General features: G+C 43.4%; 1 protein-coding gene across 7 annotated transcripts in view; it reads right to left on the reverse strand.

The window, feature by feature from the left end:
- Positions 1-23112, reverse strand: part of PATJ (PATJ crumbs cell polarity complex component) — a 141301-nt gene that overhangs the window by 36395 nt on the left and 81794 nt on the right. For all 7 annotated transcript variants that reach the window (XR_005257687.1, XM_038143825.1, XM_038143824.1 and 4 more), the window contains exons 27-30: positions 21400-21596; positions 14139-14230; positions 5235-5307; positions 2513-2605 (exon numbers count right to left, since the gene is read on the reverse strand). Coding sequence is in view for 6 of the 7 variants with exons in the window: in XM_038143825.1 (XP_037999753.1) it covers positions 2513-2605; positions 5235-5307; positions 14139-14230; positions 21400-21596 (455 nt within the window). In the remaining variant the exon portion in view is untranslated. The remainder of the gene's footprint in view (positions 1-2512; positions 2606-5234; positions 5308-14138; positions 14231-21399; positions 21597-23112) is intronic.

Raw genomic sequence — 23112 nt, forward strand, 5'->3', positions numbered from 1 at the left:
TTTTACACAGCCCCTGCTCTTTGCCAGCGTTTCAAGGACTTGTTTTCTGTTTGTGATTCAGATTATTGTTCCAAGTTCAAACCTTTAAAGGTGAATGAATCCATGCTCACATACCATTTTCACTTTGTCAGATTAAATCTTCCAAGAGCATCTCAAAGCCCCCTCCACCAATTCTTTTCCAAGCACACCTTATAGAAAATCAGATTTCTTCAACCCAGGACCTTCCAGGAGGCCACCTCAAACCTCAGCTAATAAACACACAGACTTTGCTTAACACTTCCACTGGCTCCAGTTCAGAAACAAAGTTGTTTTCCTTCCCCCTTCTTATCATCCAAGCCCACAATGATGTCCATTATACAACTTTATAGCTTTTAAAGTGATGAAGTGACAACAAAGAGTATGTTGTGAGAGACTGACAAATTTATCAGCAACAGATGAACAGAGAAACGATGTGAATTTTTTAACTTTCATTACAGCTGTCACTTGGTGAGACATCCTGCCCATGCTTTGAGCTGTACATACTTGTGGAAGATCTCTGCTGATAAGCACATACTTTTTATTTACTCAGTGAACTTGATCTTACTTGTTGACTTTCACATTCCTGATTTCTCCTGACACGTGACTGAGAAATTCAGTAACAATGGTGAAGTAGCACTGAGGCTCTGGTAGCAGCACCATGCTGGGAAAAACAAGGCACTGTTTTCTTTTGCTTCACTAGAAGACTGCAAGACAAATCTCCCTCCCCAAAATCACCAATTTCTGTTGTGCTGCACTGCAGAGTCAAAGCCTTAATGCCAGTAAAGAAAAAAACCCCATTCCCTTGGGGCCAGAGCCATCAGCACACTCCCAAAACTGAGATCCACTCAGAAATATTCCCCATGCAGTTTAAAATCCTGACTGAAAGAACAGTCTGAAATTATGAAACTGGCTTTAGCCATTAATTTCTATCCATTTATTCCCCTAAACCAAGGACTGGCCCAACTTATGGAATGAGCAGCTGGGTCTGCAGGAATTCCAACACTTAGAAAAGTGCAGGCCTTTGCCTTCTCTTACCTCTCTGCCATTGCTCTGCTTGGACAACTCTTTTTCTTTCTTTTTACCTTTCAACTTGTGCGTTTGGCTCCACAGTTCCCTTCTTTCTTGCTGCCAATATATTCTGGGTTTCCTGTGGTTCCAGAGGCATCTTCCCTCCACACCTACCTTGGATTGCTGCCATTTCTTTTTCCCATTAAATTCACCCCTCCTCTAACACCACTCAAAGAGCTGCACAGCACCATGGCCTACATCAAAAGTTCACTTTTGTGTAACATATTTTATGTGTTTTTATCTGCTTCAGTCTTTGAGCAATTTCTCCTATTACCTCGCAATGCCTCTAAAATTTCTTGCCAAGTTGAGCAAGAGCTCCAATAAAACCAGGTGAGTGACACCTGCAAATACATACAGGGAAAATCTGATTCCTTCATATTCCAGCCCATCAGAGGAATCTGCACTGGGCTACCAAACAGCAATAACTCAACCTTTCAGTAATCCATTAGGGACATAAATCAATCCATGGGTGATTAATTCTGATGCTCGAATAGCACATAACACTTCCTAACTCTTGGAATTTGTAGACTCATTAATTAAACACTTGCTGCAGAGCATTATGCACATTCAATTTATATTTGCAAACCCCAAGACACTCCTTGCAAGAGACATGATGGAGCAAGAAGAAGACATCTAAGAGGAAAAATATCCAGAAATGTCAGGTTACTTTAACTGAGGATACCCAGCAAGTCCTGCACTCCTTGAAACTGGAGCAGGCAGCAAAAAAACTCTCTCAGCAAATTCTGAGGTACCTCCAGCTTAGCCATGTTTAGTGGTTTCCATTTTAAATGTTTAACACAGTGTCCAAAAAGAAGAAATCAGAGCTGCACCCTGAAGGACTTTCAGATTCCTGATAATGCATGATCCTGACCTATCAAACAACAAAAATCTCCATCTGTGTCAATGAGAAGTTCAATATTTATTACAGTGCACACTGAGTGAACCACATTAAAGCACAAGTTATGGCCTTAATGCAGAAACCACTGAGAGCAACTCTATAGCTGTGCTATTCAGGAGGCAAGACTAGATTATGATAATAGACATCTTGGCCTCAGAATTTATGAAGCTATGAATAGAAATGAGAATATGACTTACAGACCAGGCTTTTTGTGAAGTGTGTCACACATGGATGGCAGGAGTGGAAACACAATCCCCTCACTCAGCAAGAACCCAAGAAAGGCCCAAAATGCTACGTGGAAACTCTCGTCTTGGTATTTTAACAAGTTTTACTGAGTGCTCAGTCCATGAAAACAGGCTGGGTACATGAAGCTGAGTTTGAGTTTGATTCTGCCTTTACATGTACTGGAGATTATTTGACAAAAGTGCTGCAACACTCCAATAAAAAGGCAGAGAAAACCAATCGAGGCCAGTGAGCCTCCACACTCTGAGCTCTAATCAACATTAAATATTGCCTCAAGTCACTCACAGCTTTGCTGGATTCCTCATCAGTCAAGCTTTTCATGACAACTTCCAAACTCGGGTCCTCCTCACCACCTGCAGGATCGGTGCCAGCGTGGTCCTGGGAGAAAGGATTGACAGCAGCTTTTAAACAGAGCTCTGGGCCCCCAGAACAGCTCAATAGAAAATTGGAGAGTTTTACCCTTTTTTGTTGTATTTTTTAGACAAAGGGCAGCATGACAAGGTAGAAAGATCCATAATTAAAGCCTCCCAATGGGCGGATGAGGGATGTAAGTCAGGGAAGGCAGACCTTGGTCCCAACTTGGCTGACAAAAAGCACCACAAGATATTCCCAAAACTGCACTTAAGGGGCAGCTCTGAAGGCCAGACAAATCCCTGCCAGCAGTGAAAGCTGTGGACTTGGTATGAAGAGCTTTTCTCCAGACCTCTGTCCCTTGCTCAGCACGTTAAAGGAGTCCCAGTTTCCTTCACACAGTCTGAGCAGCTGGGAAAATCGTGGAATGGTTTGGGTGGGAAGAGAGCTTAAAGCCCATCCAGTGCCACCCCTGCCATGGCAGGGACATCTTCCACTGTCCCAGGCTGCTCCAACCTGGCCTGGGGCACTTAAAAAGATCCAGGGGCAGCCACAGCTTCTCTGGGCACCTGTGCCAGGGCCTGCCCACCCTCACAGCCAGAAATTCCTTCCCAATATCCCATCCATCCCTGCCCTCTGGCAGTGGGAGCCATTCCCTGTGTCCTGTCCCTCCAGGCCTTGTCCCCAGTCCCTCTGCAGCTCTCCTGGAGCCCCTTCAGGCCCTGCAAGGGGCTCTGAGCTCTCCCTGGAGCCTTCTCCTCTCCAGGTCAGCACTTCCAGCTCTCCCAGGCTGGCTCCAGCCCTGCAGCAGTTCTGTGGCCTCCCCTGGACTCTTCAGGGCTAGAAACAGAACTATTTCTGAATTTTCATTAGACATTTTACATTTAAGTAAATGTCAACTCAAATGTCTCGGCCACCACTTGAGAAGACAAAGCACCACTGTTCACTGTTGCAAAAAAATACCTCATTCTGTGGCTTTCTGGTGACTGAAACTTCTAAAAACATATTTTACAGCAATTAATATTTAATAGACTCCGTTTCTGGTGGCTTGCCCACAGTATCACACCACAAGACCCTGATTTAAGGTGTATTTACTGTTTATCACTTCTCAGATAACAAAGCTAAAGAGATAAGCTGCAGATAAAGAGATAAGATAAAGATCAGGAGATGAGCTTGAGATGAGCATCAAGAGATGAAGAAAGCTAACACAGTAACCCATGGTAACTATGGCACCCTGACATTCCATTCCACCAGCCAGGCTGTTTAATGTGATCTGACAAGTTACATGTAGGGTGCATGTAACACACAATGTTAAATATTTATGTGGTATTTCAAAGATATTTGAAGATATCAATTCAAGATATAAGGCTATTTTTTCTTTATTTAAAGAGAGGAAGAGCTGCCAAAGAAAGCAATGTAAACTTCTGTATAACATCACTATATTTGGTTATGTTGATTTTATATAATAAAAAGATACCAGCTAGAAGCAAAAACCTGTATTTACTTATAAAACAAACATAATGTAAATAGTCAGAACTTGCCATTAATGCATGAAACTCAACCCACAAGCATCTACCTCTAAAGGCAAACAGAGACACACTTGGGTAGAGTCTAATTACAGCCAGTTGACCAGAGGACAGAATGTGCCTAAACAGAGCTTTGTGCTTCCTCCTGAAGGCACAAATATTAGACAAAGCTGGGAACAAATGCAGGTATTAAAGATAAGATGAACTCTGTGAATTGTTGAGTAATTTATACAGCACCAGCTGCACCTGGTGTGGAGGAGAGAAGGAAAAGCCAAAGCCCTGTCCACAAGTGACTGAGATCCAAACAAAACATGAGCAGTTCTTGCTCTGTGCAGCACCAGGCCTGCAAGGAGCAGCCGTCAGAGGTAACAGAATCTGGAAAACAACAGCAAGAGGGCAAACAGGAGATGCATCATGCATCCAGCCTTACCTCCCGTGGCCCTGTGCTGAGGGATCCCAGCCACGCTCATGGAAATACCAGGAGTTCAATGCACATGGATTTATTGAGGCAAGACCAAACCCCAATTGAATTACAAAACATCTTTTGCTTTATTAGCTCAGATAGAAATAGAATTAAAAAGCAACAGCGAGGCTAACCGTGTAGTTTATCTAGAAAATTTAGTTACACCTTATTGAGATGTCAAAATGATAACGAGTGTGGTGACTGCAGGGATTCCTGGAGCACAGGGGAGCAATCAGTCTGCACTGGGGCTGAGCTAGCAACAAAAATCACAGAAAACACTGGCAACATTACCACACTGAGATTGTTTTTGCATTGCAAGATTACTCCAGGCAGAGCTGCCTCAGCACAACCAGCTGAAAGAGGAGCGGGACAAGGTTTAAATTTGGAGGAGGTGGCAAGGTTTTAGTTTGGAGCCTCCTCTTCCTCCTGTGCAGCAGTGCCCTGTTTAAGAGCTGCTGTTAATGCCATGCAGGTCTGTCAGGAACAGCCAGATCAATAAAAAAGAGACAGGGCAAAATAAGCCTATTAGGCCAGGTCTCTACCCAATGCATTTTATGGCCCCAGGTTTAATTAGACAAGGTGCTCAAACTTATCACGAGCTGCTAATTATGATTAATCTATCCAATTTAGCAGTCTCTAATTAAAAACAACAGCCCACAAACCTTACCTCAATGGCAGAGTGGGAGCCTGAAGGCAGTGGGAAGGGAGTGACAGCCATCTGGTTGACTGCATCTTCACTTCTGCACAACAAAACAAAACACCCCGTTACACACCAAACCAGGGTGGGCAAACTCTTCCTTGGAGCTGGTTCTGCCCATTAAAAAAAACACCCTGAACAGCATGACAACTGTTTCTTATCGGAGTCAGAGCTCAGAAATCCCTTCATTTTTGCTCTGGTTCCTTGCTGCCCAGCAGATCCCCATCCCTCCATGGGAGCCGAGGAGGCTCATCTGGGACACACTGACATCCTGTCCTTTGGAAATCTAATTTCGTGTGGATTATCAGAGGATGCAGTTGGAGTTTATGGTCCCTACACATCCATGGATGTGCTCACACTTAGTTAGCCTCTTTTAATGGTCTCTACATCTGTAAACTGCTTGTTTATAGTTTCACATTCACGTTACGGAAATACAACACCTGTTTTAATGTAACAGATTGCTTTTTCTTTCTTTGTTCGTTTTTGCTGCAGTCTTTTCTAAAAGATTCAGTGTAAAAACTTGGAGAAGATGTTATAAAATGCAGGGAGAAGAGGAGATGAACACTGATTCTCTCTACATATAAAGTGAATTATTTTTCCAAAATGCTTATGATGTATGGCATCTTTTTCTCTCTCTTTAAAACGCCTCTGAAGTTGACATCTGATTAATTTGGTTTTTTATTTAACAGCATTCTGCCTTGCTGATGTTTTTCCTTGACTGCCATTTAAACTGATCTGTTTTCTGTAATTAGCTTTGTGTTTTTTTGGCCTCTGTAAAATGAAACCAGGTAACAGATGACTTCAGTGATACCATTTAAGGCAAATCATCACAGAATCACAGAATGGTTTGGGTGGGAAGGGACCTTAAAACTCACCCAGTGCCACCCCTGCCATGGCAGGGACACCTCCCACTGTCCCACGGTGCTCCAGCCTGGCCTTGGGCACTGCCAGGGATCCAGGGGCAGCCCCAGCTGCTCTGGGCACCCTGTGCCAGGGCCTGCCCACCCTCCCAGGGAGGAATTTCTTCCCAAAATCCAACCTAAATCTACCCCAGCCAGCTTACAGCCATTCCCCCCTGTCCTATCACTTCCTGCCTTTTCACAAAGTCCCTTCTCCAGCCTTTTTGCAGGAGGAATCTGTGATGCTGCTGCTTCACAGGTACAGCTCTCAGATGAAGGGGAAGTGACTTCCCCTGGCTCTTCCAGGTCTGATTTTCTCTCTACTACACTCCATGTCACTGTGACACAAGCAGAATCTTCTCCACTTTAATTTCTGGAATAAACTATTAGACTATTATGTGTTTTAAACACATTTAATGGAAGTGCCTGAAAGAAAAAAGTCTCATTTTCCCCCTGAGGGGTTAAAAGGCACGGAGCTAGCACGTTCTGATCCCTGAGAAATTACTCTGTGAATCAACAGCTCTCAGCACAGCAGCAAATGGGAGTCCCAGGCATGTGAAATGATAAATCCTGCAGGCAAAGGTTGGAGAATTCATTTACTTATCTCCAAGCACACAGCCCCACCATTCAAAGGAGCTGGCTGGGCGCTGCTCAGAGCTGTCCTGGCTGCCAGCCTCTCCTCCTGGCCCTGCTCAGAGCCTTGCAGGAGGGAGAGCCCAGCCTGGGAGCGGCTCCTGCTGCACACACAGGGCCGGGACAGGCACCAAGCCCCTGAATTTCAGCAGCGTTTCACAATTTCCAAGTGCATTTTACCCCACAGGGCATATTGGGCAAGGATGTTTTCCCTGCTCTTATCTTGGTGAGACATCGATCTCGTTAAGGCTGGTGCTTTTCTAACCCACAGGAGTAAATCAGCCAGTGATTCTGTGATTTTGCCTTGGCTGCAGAGGTTTTCCTGACAATAGTTTATGTGAAGTACAATCAGCATGAAAACCAGCCCCCCTCTGCAACCCCACAGTGCAGGCTGCATGCTGTGCAATTAGGAGCAAACATGGAAATATATATATATATATATATATTAAAAAATATACTTATTTATATAAATAAATTAAAAACAAGTATATAAAATATAAAAAAATAAAAATATAAATTAAAAATATAATATATATTATATAAAGTATATATTATATAAGAATATACGAAGATATTAAAAATAGAAATATATAAAAATATAAAAATATATTAAATGTATTAAAATAAAATAAGATAAAAATAAATAAAATAAAAACATAAAATTTATTAAAATATATATAATATATCAGATATATATATATAATATAAATATAAATACATATATATAAAGAATATACATAAGCTTTTGTAAGAAATACCCTAAAAATTGCTAGACAGAAGCTACATGACAAACTGGGGTGTAATTCATTATCCAAACTAGTTTTCACTTCATAAACAACAACCTTTGTATTTTTTTACACTAGTGGGGAAAAAAATATCTTTATGCAGCTTTAAGTGGATGGCCATTTTTATTCCAAGCAATAAAAAAAAACACTTATGGTAATTCCCCTGGGAAAAAAAAGCAAAAACAAAAAACCCCAAGGTTACACAGTGTCACAACTTGTAATCTCCCCCTGCTAGGACTCGTACATATTTAAATACTTTAATGCTGCTTCAAAGGAGAATGCTTCAAAGCAGAATCAAAGTGGGAATATATTTTAAAGTGACAGATCTAATAATAAATTGCTGTTGCTGCTCTGCACTTCCACAAGTGTCCTCAACCAAAAATGCGAATTTATTTACGACTAAAAGGAGCAATCGTTTTCTTTTGATGCAGGGGCAGACATCTCAGAAGTCTGATCATCATATTCAAATTACAGTGACTGCAGATGAGCATTCCACATATTTGCCAATAGTTGCTCCAGAACCACCTCCAAAAAAGCTGTTCCCAGCTGCTGGTGCTCAACCCTGCTCGGGGTTAAGGTGCCTAAACATTCACACTCAAGAGAAAGGCTTCATTCCTTACTACATTTTACTTCTTTCCAGTCTAAACAGGACCCCTGGACATTCCCCATCCTGTCCTGTAGACCAAAAAAATAAAACTCGTGACGTTCTGCTCCATCTGCACCCCTGCAGCTTAAGCAAAGACATTTGTTACCGACTTCAATACCACAAAAACTTGGTACAAAAGAAGCCTGAAGAGAGCCAGGTGCAAAGATAAATCCAAAGGGAGCATCCAGGAAGGTGCAGGAAGGAAAGGAGGGAAGCTGAAGTTGGGTGCTGAAAGGCAAAGCCAAGAGAAATCCCAAACTTGGAGGGGCAACCCCAGCACCAGTGATTCAGTGCACCACAGGACACACTGAATTGCTCTCTGGGGGCTCCTGACAACTTCTGACTCACCACAGACCTCCAGATGTCCTCTAAAGCAGGGGAGAACCCCCTCCTGCCAAAATATCTGCAGCCACCACCACCGAGAGAGAATGCTTTGCAAGGGGCTGAGGATGCTTTTTGTGGGAATACACCAAGAACCAGAAGGAAAACCCAACAGCTTGCATGATGTGACACAAAAATCTGAGATAGGACAGAGCTGTGGAACAAGGGAATAAATGTAAGGTGACACCAGGGCATAAAGTCTTGCAGATTGCTGAAAACTTATAAATGTATATGTAAATAACAGTGACAATAAATGCAATAGTGTAAATAAATGTAGAACAAGGGAATAAATGTTTGTAAGGTGACACCAGGGCATAGTCTTGCAGATTGCTGAAAGCATGTAAATAATAGTGAAAATAAATGCAACAATAGTGTAAATAAATGTAGAACAAGGGAATAAATGTTTCCTCCATAAGGTAACACCAGGGCATAAAGTCTTGCAGATTGCTGAAAACTTATAAATGTATATGTAAATAATAGTGAAAATAAATGCAATAATAGTGTAAATAAATGTAGAACAAGGGAATAAATGTTTCCTCTGCAAGGTGGGTGACACCCGGGCATAAAGAATGGCAAATTATCTAAAGCTTATATTGTCCACACCCTGCTTGGTAAGTTAAAATAAAAATTTTAAAAATTTAAAAATTTTAAAAAATAAAAAAATCTTGTATTTTCTCATCTTTGTCTTCCCTCTGGAAGCTCCTTTGGAAAAGAGGAGCTGCAGGAAAGCTGCATACTGAGCAGACACACTGGGTTTCTCCTCCAAGGCAGGACCTTTGTGCACCTTCCTGAAAAATCTCTCCCACAACAGCAAGAAGAGTCTTGTTCTGCACTTCCTCTCCTTCCACCCCCAATGGCATGGGAGGCACAGGCACACAGGTATTTTAAATGAACAGCTCATGTTCATATTAACTGCAGCTTAGGTCATCAAAGGTTTTGAAGGAGCCCAAATCACTGAACTTCCTGAACCATTCCCGAGCCTGTTCCCACACGTGTATGACAGAGAGGAGGAAACAGCTCTGCAGAAAACAGGAAAAGTCCAAACTTGCACACACACAGGGCCTGGCAAGGGCTTCGTTTCAAAGCTTTCCCACATGAAAGAACCTCAGCAATCAAAGCAAGTAAAAAGAGGAGTTTATACCCTTAAAATACGGCCAATTATGTAGGTTTGAACAAACGTAAAAATAATTTCTAATTATAATTATTTCTAATTATTATAGAAATAATTTCAAATAATTTTCTAATTATTATAGAAATAATTTTGAATAATTTTCTAATTATTATAGAAATAATTTCGAATAATTTTCTAATTATTATAGAAATATTTTTGAATATTTTTCTAATTATTATAGAAATAATTTCAAATAATTTTCTATTTATTATAGAAATAATTTCTAATAATTTCCTTATTATTATAGAAATAATTTCTAATAATTTCTAAAGCATGGCAGTGTTTGAGAGTGGCACTAAACATAAGATGTCACTTCTAGAGGCTCTGAAAGAAGAGTCACAGTCGCAGCAGTGGGGAGTGTTTAACAACTCAGACACTCCCCAGTCCTTGGAGCAGAAGGGTCTCTCTCCTCTGCACATCACCATAAATAACAGGAGATTACACCTGGAAATGGAAGGAGGGGTTGGGTGACAGATTTGTGGGCTTCACAATCCCACCAGCAGGAAGCAACAATATCAGAGCAGTGGCTGCAGTGTGGGAGGGCTCAGGACAGATGACAGATGGAGTTTAAATCAGAAAAATCCCTCACTATTAAAGCAGTTCTCATGGTTCATCACAGCGCCAGGCAATTTTCTTTTAAGGGATAAAGGTAGACCAAGGAGTGACTCACAGGACTGAACACAATGGGAGGATGGTTTGAAATCAGTGGAATTCACTTTGATTCCAGCACTCAGCTGTATTTGATCTGCTTATTATACCAACACTGCAGCACCAAACCAGATTAAAGGCAGTTAACTGAGCCTGGAAGAAACACTGAATTTGCTGAATCATAAAAGTCTCACTGTAAAGGAACATTCTGATGTAAACTGGATTTCCTACTCCAGGTGTAAAATCTAATTATATTGTTTCATTATGCGTGTTACAGGGATGGACTTAAAACACACGACCAAAACCCACAACGGGTAGAAACACATCTTATTTTGGGAACTAGGACACAGACACTCCTAAAAGAAGCAAGTCCCTCTCTCACATTATTACCTGGTTAATTCCTGTTGTAGAATCAGAGCAAGAATTTTAAAAGGCAACTAAGACATTACATCCCTTACTGCCCCTAAAAAAAGGAAAGTGACACTCTAACTGCAAATCTTTTAGATGCTCAAGTAATTAATGAGACCACTGGGAGACAGGGCTGTGATAAGACTTATATTTTGGAATCTGGCCAAAATCAACTGTTTTAAATAATCATCGTCAACTTAATTGAGGAAAAGATGCTCATAAAGCAGAGTGAGAAGCCTTCAAACATAAGAGGGTGTCTGTGATTCTCACAGCAGCTACTGAGCTGTGTCTCATCAGCAAAAATTCCAGGAAAGGGTGGGAATGCAATTGTAACACTACCTGGGTGTAAAAAAGTGTGAACAGACTTTTACAGCACACGTGGTAAGTCAGGATTTTAGCAAAAAGCCCAAAAGGCTGAGGATACCTTTTATCCTTTCTCTTTGTCTAGAAAAAGAAATAAATTTGGGCCTGGAGCTGTATAATCTTTAAGGTCCCTTCCAAGCCAAACCATTCTGTGATTCTCTGAAGTTATTTAATGATAGTTATTACAGCTCTCACAGAAAGGTTTTTCTGTGCCCAGGAATTTCTGGGCTTCTTTCACAACTGATTAAGGAGTTTATGGAAACATCCCCCTGCCCTGCACGTGAACCAAAATACCAGGAATAGGAAAAGCTGGATGCTGTTTCCTGCTTCCAAGGGGAAAGCAGCATGCTTATCACTCAGCATCCTGCATCTCAGGGAAAAAAGGCCTCAGGGTATCAGAGAGGGCACTTGGAACAGCCCAAAAATTCCACCAGCTTGGCTTTTATGCCCTGAATCAGCTCAGTCAGGACCCTTCCAGGCTGTGGACTGATGTATTTCTACAAAATTATAATTCACTCAGGTTTTTCACTGGTGAAATGGGAATATTTGTATTTTGATGAACATGAAGACCAAATTCATTTCTCTCAGAGCTCCTGCAGTCTGTGTAACTTTGCTATGGGGAGCTGTGGTGTAACGTAGCCAAAACACATCCAGAGGCACAAAAAGGCCACAGCTCATGTTTTCACTCAGCAGCATCCACTGGGTTTGTGGTCTGAGCTGGAGGAATGGGAAGCACCAAGACAGACTGGGCCCATGAAACAGGGTTTGCATGAGAACAGCAAATAATTCCTGTTTGTCCTTAAAATCCGCATTTAAGACATTCTAATCTGTCTTTGCTAGAACTCGAGCACGCATCAAAAAACAAGGGACACTGGTTTTCTCCCCACGTTTGGGGCAGTGCTCCAGCCACTGAGGACATCCTCCCAGTGGGAGAATTCCCTTTCACTGCTGTTCCAGTGCCTGCCTGGGCTGAGCAAACAAACCCGTCAGCTCTCGGGGTAAGGCCAAGAGTAGTGAGAAGATGTTGTGCTCTTGGGAGGATGGAAGTTTACACCCTCAGCAGCAACATTTAAAAGCAGAAATTGTTTGGTTTTTTTTAAATCTCTGAGATGGAAACAAGAATCACCCCATGGTATTTCCAACATCTATTTCTAGTATCTCCTGAATATTTGAGATAAATTTTCACCTTGAAGATCACAATCAGAAAAGGAGAATTTTAGCTAAGAACCTACATGGCCTTTGTGTCTCAAAGGGCAAAAGACACACCAAGGATCTGAATGACACACCAAGGATCCAAATGATACACCAAGGATCCCAAAGACACACCAAGGATCCAAACGACACACCAAGGGTCTGAATGGCACACCAAGGATCCCAAAGACACACCAAGGATCCCAAAGACACACAAGGATCCCAAAGACACACCAAGGATCCCGAATGACATACCAAGGATCCCAAAGACACACCAAGGATCCCAAAGACACACCAAGGATCCCAAAGACACACCAAGGATCCAAATGACACACCAAGGATCCCAAAGACACACAAGGATCCCAAAGACACACCAAGGATCCGAATGACACACCAAGGATCCCAAATGACAAGCCAAGGATCCCAAAGACACACCAAGGACCTCCAGCCCATGGAAGTGGCTGTGCCAGGGCCCATTCCCTGGAGTTCTGCTTGGAGCACCAGGGCAGGCTGCAAGGAGCCCCCACTCCTGGCTGGGGCTCCCACAAGTGGTGGTTTTGCCTCTGGAACTTCCAAGCAGCCCCATTTTCCACAGGCAATGCAATAATGGTGAGTGAGCTGTGGGATGTGACGTTGAATTCTCAGTGGCTGGGGAAAGTAACCCAGGAGCTGCAGGCAAGAGCATTAATCTCCTCCAGATCCTCTGAGCTGCCAAGGATAGCAACTCATTCCTCACAGTGCTAATGCTGCTCTTCCATCACTTCTGGGCACGCTGCACCAGGCAGAGCCGTGGCAGTAAATGTACACATTTATATGCATTCACCCACAGATTATTACATTGTTCACAGGGAGGCTGTGGATGAGCCAGGAATATAAAACAACATCAAGTATGATGTATGTGTTGGTGGGAAGAGCACCTTATAAAATGGCATGGGGTGAAGTGCCCAACAAAAGTCACAGCTGGAATTTATTCATAAATACACATCTATGAAATTCCAGCCTGTTAAAGCATGTAGGAATCCTGGGAAAGAGGCAGCTTCTTCCCAGACCTCCTGCCCAGGGTCAGAAGAGCAACACTTCCTGAACTACTGAGGGAATGCACGCAGGTGTCTTTAATTCATGTACAAAGAGGAAAATTTTTCACGCTTGGAGCGAAAGAAAAATGCCCACATGTAATTTTTATGCAGATGAAAGGGTGTTTTAGCATATTCCCTCCCACACAATCCATCCCAGCGCTCCTTGGCAAAGCCAGGCTCCCCCTCTGCACAAACAAGCCCTTGCTCACTTTCAAAATCCTCTTTTGATGCCCACACAAAGGTATCCTTCAGACTCCCAGCCAGCCCGTGCTCCTTGTGCTTCATCCCTGCTCCTCTCCAGCAATCCCAAGCCTCTGCACCATCTCCACCCCCTCCTGGCTGGATGAACAAGCTGCCCTCTCCAACCCTGTGCTGAACCATCCCAAGGCACTTCAGGACCTTGTGGGAGAAGCAGCTCCCAAGCCCAAGAGGAACAGCTCAAGTTTTCAGCAGACACCCCTAAAATAAACATTAATTTCCATTAGATTTCTTTTTATTTTTACATTATTATGGAGAACTCTTGAACTGTTCCAAGGAGCATAGTCAGGGAAAAGGTTTATTCAGCTTCAAAGAGAGCTGAGAAAGTTCAGCATGTGCAAAGCAGGCTAAATATGTAAATATGCCATGGAATAGGCTAAAGTGCAACACATGTTTTGATAAGAATGGTTCTTACCGTATGAAAACCAGCTTGACCTTTGATGGGGCAGTTTTAATGATTGCAGAGGCATTCTGGTGGCTTCTTCCATACAAGATCTGATTGTTTATCTGTTAAAAGAAAACGATTTTCATGTAAGTGGAGGAGTACACCTTGTTCTAATTTATACCACCGAGACTTCCAAGTTTACTGTGGGATCAGGAGATAAGACTCAAAGAAAATGTGGTCTCCAAATCTTGATCTACATAAAACAGGAACCAGTGCAGAGCTAATTTACTGTTATTAGTAAACCACAAACGAGAGAATTTTTTTTTCCCCCACAGTCCCCTTGAATGGGCTTTAAGGATTATTCCCAGATTTTTGGAAAGCAACTTGATCTGAGGAGAATCATATAGATGTGACGACAGCACAGATGTTTAGATGTTTAGACTCCTGCACTTTGCCTGCAGGCTCTGGCCATTTAGGAGAACTGGCTGCTAAGACTGTGCTGACTCCTCAGCTCTGCTGAAGGAGGCAGGAGGGGGAGTCAGGGAGATGAAGGACAATTTAAGGACGTGATGCTGCATCACTTCTGCTGGGATGGATCCACACCTGAGCACAGCAGCAGACACCAAGCCCTGCTCTGGACACAGGGAAATGGGAAATGCTGCAGCTGCCAGGGGAAAACAGCCTGGCCACGACATGACCCAGGTGGGCAGCAAGGCCATGGCACCTGTCCTGGCCACAGCACCGGGGCAGTGACCAACCCCTGTCTGGCACTGCTGAGGCACCTCCAGCCCTGGGGTCACTTCTGGAGTCCCCAGCCACAAAAAGAAGGACATGGAGGGGATGGAGCAGGTCCAGGGCAGGGAACAGAGATGGGAAGGGGCTGGAGAATCCTGAGGGAGCTGGGAAGGGGCTCAGCCTGGAGAAAAGGAGGCTCAGGGGGCCCTTGTGGCTCTGCACAGCTTCTGACAGGAGGGGACAGCTAGGGAGGGGTTGGGCTGTGCTGCAGGGAACAGGGACAGGAGGAGAGGGAACAGCCTCAAGTTACACCAGAGGAGAATTAGATTGGATATTTGGGAAAATTTCCCCATGGAAAGGTTGTCCAGCCTGGCACAGCTTCCCAGGGCAGTCCCCATCCCTGGAGGGATTGAAAATCCCTGTGGATGTGGCACTGGGGGACAGTGGTGGCCTTGGCAGCGCTGGGGGATGGTTGGACTCTGTGTCCTAGAGCACTTTTCCAACCTAAACAATGCTATGCTTCAATAGTGCAGTTTTTTCCTCCCACTCTGAATTTACAACATAATATTTACATTCACATTTGATCTACCAATGCTGCTTAAAACAATAAGGACAACGGAGCCCAGGAACAATCCAGTGGTGACTACAGAAGGGATTTTTGTAACTGCAGATGTTTGTATTGGATTCTGGGTTTGTGATCTTAGAAGGATTTTTTTCTTTTTCATTGGAACAAGAAGTAACAGGCCAAGTCTCCCAGCCTGGTGTGATATGGGCTAGTCAGACACATGAGGAATATTGACAAATCTTATTTTCAGTGGGTCAAAACATGATGCAAGTTCATGAGTTAAACAAGGACAATGCAGGGACAAGAACAAACTCCCTAACACTCGGTTACTGACTGGGCTTGAAGCGCAAAACTTTCACCTACCAAGTCTTTTATTCTACAAAGAGGGACCCAAGCAAGGTCTAAGAGGAAATAATATCACCATTCCCAAAGAGTTAACACAGCTCTGTCTGCAGCTGCCATGGTGGAAGAGGCAGGGTGAGAAGCAACATCCTGGGTCATGCTTCATTAATCAAACATCAATTTAAAAATCCAGTGGCAAAAATGAATGAATGCTCAGCTGCATTCTGGCTTCAAGCTGAACTTGAAATTTGCAGTGAGTTTGTTGACTTAATTTCTCTCTAAGTTTGAGAATAAATTGTTCACTGGGAATACTGTATGCTTTACAAATTGTTTGGATTTAGTTAAATTACCATCAATTTTCCTAAACAGCAGACTTCTTAGATTAAAATTTATAGTCTTTACTCTGGCTAAATTAATCCTACTCACTACATGTATCAAATAGTCCAAAATTTAATTAGCTGTGAGCTGGGTCTCTAAGTTATAATTATTTAATTACTCCAAAATGAAAGCATAATCAAAGCAATATATCTCCACAAGGTTTTGGACTGTCCTACAGAATTATTACACCCAGTATTAATTTTTCTTTTTTTTTTTAAGTACACTTTTGCAAAATAAATTAATGCTCTGTTAGCTGCAGATACCACAGTGATGAGCAAAACACCAAAGCCGACTTAAATAAAACAAAACAAAACAGAACATCTAGGATTTCAGAAGAAACACCAATTTAAATCTTTCAAATTAAATAAAGTAACATGTCAGATCAACCAAATAGTACTCCGGGAGTCAAAGCCTACAAATCTTTGCTTTACTTTTTTGCACTAGAGATTAGAAAAGAAAAACAAAGCCTGGACTAAGCAAAAGAAATAAACTGATCTGAATCAACCTCAACTCTTCTGGAAATGCCTCTTTCCATAACTCCGTGGAAAGCCAGCAGAGCTCAGAGAAAGATAAAAACTTGCTGCAGGTATGAGGTCAGGTCAGCCCACAAGTTCAGCCTTTAAAGTAATCACACATTGCTTTGTGGCAGATTTAATCACAGATCCCAAATGTCCTGTTGCCTTCACCTACACAAGTTTTGGTTTACAGTTCCATGCACTGAAGTAGCACAAAGTACAAACTCACTGAAATCCGAGCTCTTGGGTTCAGAGGAAAAAATCTCCAGGACTGTTTGCTTCTCAAACTTTAATTTGCAGAAGAGAAACATTAGATATGGATATTAAAAAAAAAACCCAACCCACACTGTTTTTACTACGTGGCAGTAATGGAAATCCATAAAATTAGTATCATCTGATTTTTATGAAAATCAAGTTAAATGATACCCCAAAGCTAGTAAAAATACTGGCTTAGCTTTCTGTAATAATTATTTCTTTGTACAATGCACTGGGTTCCTTCTTACCACAGGAATTGTAGCATTTCAAGATCCAACCAGACTCTCTGAAACAATGGGGAAAGTTTCAAAGCCTTTTTTTATCAGTCAGATTTTATATACTGAAACCCCATAAAGCACACCAAGCTCCCAAAGCTTGAGGAAAAAAATTGGAGAGAAAAACTAATTAGAATGTGAATTTCCCTCACCAAAATTCTTGCTGGGCACATGTTTAAACATGTGCACCATCTAAAGTGACCAACAGAGCATAAAATCTGTAAGGACAGAAAATATCCTGCTCTGAGCTGGCAGCTGATCCCTGTGGCTCCCCACCTGGGCAGTGTGGAGAAAGGACACTGGGAAGCCACAGATCCCTGTGCCCTCCTGCCCAGCAACTTCCCCCTGCCAGCCTTACCTGCTGCCAGCTTGGAAATCACCACCCAACCCCAAAAAGCACACCAAAAAAGGACCTGCATCCTCTTCTGAAAGGGACACTGGAGCAGTTTGTCCAGAGAAGCTCCATCCCTGGCAGTGTCCCAGGCCAGGCTGGACAGGGCTTGGAGCACCCTGGGATAATGGAAGGTGTTCGTGCCCAGGGAATGAGATGAACTTTAAGCTCCCTCCCAACCCAAAGTATTCTGTGATTCTGTTCTGAGACTCCCCAGCAAATAAACTGAGAATTAAATGCCAATCCCCCACGTCTCAGAACAGAAATGGCATTGTGAGTTTGGCTGGGGAGCTCATTTACTTGGGCAGAATACTGCTGTATCTATTATATTATTACAGCACAACTTCTATTTATCTAAGCACCTTACAATAAAATAGCAATAAAAATGCATTTAGCACAAAAGCTCTCTGGCTTTGAGCTATGGCAAAAATGGCATAAAGAAATAAAATGCAATAATTGTCACCTGGGCAACAGTCCAGAATGGACAACAGGCAAACTTCTACAGTGATTTTTCTCTGAAGAGTCAAAAAAAAAGAGCTTTTACTCTTTCAAGAGGTGCTGTGGCAGAGGTGCTGTGTTTTATTCTGGCAGAATAAAACACAGAAAGGGCTGGGTGGGCAAGGACCTTAAAGCTCAGCTCAAACCAGCCACGGGCAGGGAAAACTCCACATCCAAACAAGCTCCAAACCCTGCCCCATGTGCAGCAAGAGAAGGGGAGATGGCAGAACATCCCAACATCAGTAATTCAGCATAAGAGGGCTCTGAACACAGCCTGGTTTATTAATAGAACCCAGCTGACTCTCTCGTGGGGAGATGATGATGATGATAATAATAATAATAAAGCTAATAATGGTGACAGCAGGGTGGATTGCTCAGTGTGAGCAGAAGGCCCATGCAGAGCTGGGGAGCAGCAGGACTCGAGGCACAGGTACAGCTCCAGGTGACCCTGCTGAGGGCCATGCTGGCCACCACCAGCCCCAGCACTGAGCCCAGCCTCACCAGACACGAAGCAGGGCAGACACCTGCACCAAACCAGCACGAGAGCCAGGCAGGAGCACCACAGATGGCTCCTTTGCTTGGAAGAATGGAAAAGCACAATTTGTGCCCTGTAAAAAAAAAAACCAACTTTTCTGTTTAGGGACTAAATTCTGATCCAAGCAGTTTTCCCACATGTATAAAAGGAGGATGAAATGACCTTCTTCCCTCAAAAAGCTGTTTTCTCCAGCCACATAGCCATCCAAAATACATCACTGAAGAGGTATTAAAAAATAATGATCACACGAAGGTTTTTGATGTGACCTGCATTTCCCTCCATGACAGGTTTTGAAAACAAGCCAGGATCATGCCCCCAAAAGGCTACTGTTGTTTGCAGAAGCTAAAAGTGAGCTGGTACTTCATTAATTCAGCCACAAAAGATTTTATGAATAAGGAGCTGAGGCAGCCTGGCAGCATCCCACATCCTTCAGTTGAATCCAATCAAACCCCAGTTCAAAAGAAGAATTAACAGGTAGTATCTGTCTGTGTAAATGGCCACCCCATTAACCTGAACTCCAGCAAAAGCCACAGGGAATAATCTGCACACCCTGCAGGGGCATCCTCTGCTTTAATGGAGCAAGACTGTCCAAATGGGGCATCCCAGGACAGCCAGAAATGCCAGAGGCTTCCCAAGATGTGAATCCCTTCTCTTGCTGAGGCGTTCCAGTAATGAAAACTGAGGTGTAATTAAAGATGCAGATGCAAATGTACCTTAAACAGGCAGCTAGGTGAGAACCAGCTGTGAGTTCTGTCATCTCACTGCACATGGCTCATGCACAACCCAGCCCTTGCTAATGCAGGGTGTTTGAATTTAGCCTTTCCTACAAGGAATTGTGCTCCTGCACACTGGTGGCACATCTGAAACTGGATTGCAAGGGTTAACAAGGGAGTTACTAAAGTCTCCTTGGATTTTTATTTGAATCTGGGCATTTTTGAGGTGGAGGATTTCACTTTCCTTCTACTGAAGGGAAAAAAACCTCATTTTATTTCCAACTTAACAGGGAGAGGAATGAGGGCAACACCATCACTTCAGGAAATACTCCTTGTAATGTGGCTCATCCATGCAAAACCCAGCCTTGTCATTAATCCCAGATGGTGCCTCTCTCAAGCACTTAACTTCAGATCCTCTGCTCTACCAGCAACTACCTATGAAATGCAGAGGAGAACAGTGCCATGAGTTCTTTCAACACACCCAAAATTTAACTATAATTTTTTTTTTTTTTACCATTAGAATTCAGTGTCAGGGACAGAAAAAACATCATTCTGAAGGAGAAAGCAATTTTCCTACCCTACTCCATTATGGTTCAGACCTTGATACCTTTTCTCACACTTAAAATGAAATAAACTTCAGATGATGGTGTTGCTATAGCCAAAAAAAAAAAGATCTTTCTTGCACTATGTGTATTGAAACCCCCTAATTACAGAACTGTTAGACAATGACAAATGCTTGGACAATTCTGACTATTCCCAGGGTACCCCCAGGCAGCCAAACTGCTCTTTCTCAAGTCAAGAAATGTGAAAAAATTGGTGGTTTTCTGATTGCACAGAGAGCTGCTGAAAGTCCAAAGCATCACCACCCACAGAGAGCAGCAGGTCAGTAAATCCCTGCTCCTCAGAGAGAGTCTCTCTCCAAGGGCAAGGTCCCCAGGCATGGATGATTTTTTTAAACCACTGAAGCAATCACCACGTAGGGAATCGCTGCAGGTACAGCAGCAAAATGTCATTTTGCAAAAGCCCAAAAGCCAGATGAAGTGAAGGAAAAGCTGTGTTTGCAGGCTGAAGGTGAAGCAAGGAGACTGGAGAAGAAGTGAAGACAAAATACTCCACTTGCTAACGAGCTCTCTTGCCTCGTGGGTGAACTCGTGCCAGACACAACTACAGAAAATAAGTATTTTAAGTTGCAACAGATCAAAACAGATTACAGCATGAAATTTATTTTCAGGATGGGGAATATCCCTGTCATCTGTAAAAACACATATGGCAACGTTGAGGGGGTTTTGGCTTTTTTTTTAACGAAAAGTGTGAATTTCCCTGTAAAGCACACATGCACTCCAAGGATTGATTTACTGTCCCCTTCCTGCCTTTCAACAGCCCCTCCCCACGCAGAGCTTGTGAACATGCTGAGAGCACAGACTTTGCTGACAAGACATTGCTTTTCACAGGCCAGTGATTTTTGTTTCACTGCAAACACATTTACCTGCCAAAGGCCAAGTTCTCAGTTGGCATAAATCAGCACAGCTCCTCGCTCAGCCACCTAATTCCACTTCCAGGCTTTATTTAAAGGTTCAAGATGCCTCTCCCTCCCTGCACATGCTAAAGAGAACAATTACCTCGAGGAGCTCATCCCCAAAGTGATCCAGGGAAGAATTTTACCTCCAGGAGCTCATCCCCAAAGTGATCCAGGGAAGAATTTTACCCCTAGGAGCTCATCCCTAAACTGCATACATGGAAGAATTTTACCTCCATCCCCAAAGTGCATCCAGGGAAGAGTTTTACCTCCAGAAGCTCATCCCCAAACTGCATCTAGGGAAGAGTTTTACCTCAAGGAACTCATCCCCAAACTGCATCTAGGGAAGAGTTTTACCTCAAGGAACTCATCCCCAAACTGCATCTAGGGAAGAGTTTTACCTCCAGAATTTCATCCCTAAAGTGATCCAGGGCAGGATTTTACCTCCAGGAGCTCATCCCCAAAGTGATCCAGGGCAGGATTTTACCTCCAGCAGCTCATCCCCAGAGTGATCCAGGGCAGGATTTTACCTCCAGCAGCTCATCCCCAAAGTGATCCAGGGCAGGATTTTACCTCCAGCAGCTCGTCCCCGATGTGCATCCGCCCGTCCCGTCCTGCAGGGCCGTCGGGATTGATCCCAACCACGAAGATGCTCATCCTGGAGCGGTCCTTGTTGCCAGCCAGGCTGAGCCCCAGCCCATTCTTGTCTTTCTCCAGCTCAATAATGTGCAATTCTCCCGGGAGATCTGCATATCTCTGCCTGATTTTTTCTGGGAAGTCAAAACATAAAGGGAGTTAGAACATAAAGTGAGTTACGTGCAGATGTTCAACAACAGGCACAAATATGCCAGAAATTTATGGCTTCTCAGCAAGTAAGTGTTTTTAACAGAGGTCTTTCCAGCACAGACTCTAAAATCTCATTTGCTCTGTGTGTATCAGTCACACAGCAAAATGCAGCATCAGCTGCAAATACTGTTCACACGAAACCCACACTATTTTTAATTATTTGTGCACCAGCCTGGTTCCCAACCAAAACTTTTCTGAAAGGAGGGTAAACAAGGAAATTCCAGAGGCACCTTTACCTTCCAAAACCTATCAAATTCAGGAAACTCTCGTAAAGTTTGAGCTGGTTAATTAACCACCGCGGGAAAGTGAAGCCCTTAATGGCTCAAACATTACTGCAAGCTCACATCTCAAGGTAAACCCTTCTGCTTCCTCCTGGTGACTCAGGAATCTTCTCAGCACGCTCTGCTTAACTCCACGGGCTGATTAGGCAGAGCAGATGTCAGGGACAATGGAGGTGAGTGATTGCATTTTTAAATGCAGCCTCACCTGGTATTAAGGTAGTTATTTGTCTTTCATCTGCATCTCAAGCATTCCTGTGACAGAGCTCGATATATTTACGAAGTTACTGGGAGCACACAGCGTGGCTGGGGATGCTGACAGGTTAATCTGAGAGTCTTTTCACCACTGGCATACAAACATCCATCACCACTGCTGGGGAGGGCAGTTCTTTGCTGCCTGCTTTCCCTTTGCAGATTTGAAAGCCAGCTCATAGCACCACCTGCACCCTTCAGCTGGGCCACACACTCGAAAGAGCAAGTCAAGGTATACCCCTGTGGCTGGGTGTCACCTTTAGCACAGAGCCCAGGGTGAGAGAAACTGCTGCATTATGCATGAAAAGGAGAAATAAGGGATATTATATGTTCAACCATATCCCTGAGTCAGCAGCAGAAGCTAGATCAATATTAGCTACTACCACCCTCCTGGGGAAGCATATTTTAATAGTATGATTTAACTGCTGTAGTGAATGTTCCCATGACAACAAGGAAGAGGGAAAAGAGCTGGGCAAGGTGAGAGGGAGGCAACCAAAAGTGAATAAAAACTGCTGAGAAGAAAGAAGATGAGGTAGAGAGGTTCCTTCCACGGTTCCTGTGCTATCAGGGTGATTCAGCTGAACGTGGGATGCTCCCAGTGGATCTTCTCTCCAAGGGTCCTTCCTGAGTAATTGTTCCAGCTGCAGCAGCCCCTTGTGCCTTGGCAGAGCCCACTGGGACATCTCCAGCCCCAGCTGCACCCAAGAGAATTACCCACACTGAGAGCAACCAGCTCTCCCCTTGCTGTATTTACAGGCTGGCATTTTCCTGCCACGCTCAAAACCCCCAGTGCCATGAGCCTAAAATCCCCAGGGTGTACAGTCAGGGTGAGACGTTATCCCTGGAAAGCTGCTGAAGCCCTACAGAGCTCTGCACAAAATCAGTGCACCACCAAAAAAAATTAGAAAGC

The sequence above is a fragment of the Motacilla alba genome, chromosome 8, assembly GCF_015832195.1.
Source record: "Motacilla alba alba isolate MOTALB_02 chromosome 8, Motacilla_alba_V1.0_pri, whole genome shotgun sequence".
In the NCBI taxonomy this organism is placed as follows: Eukaryota; Metazoa; Chordata; class Aves; order Passeriformes; family Motacillidae; genus Motacilla; species Motacilla alba.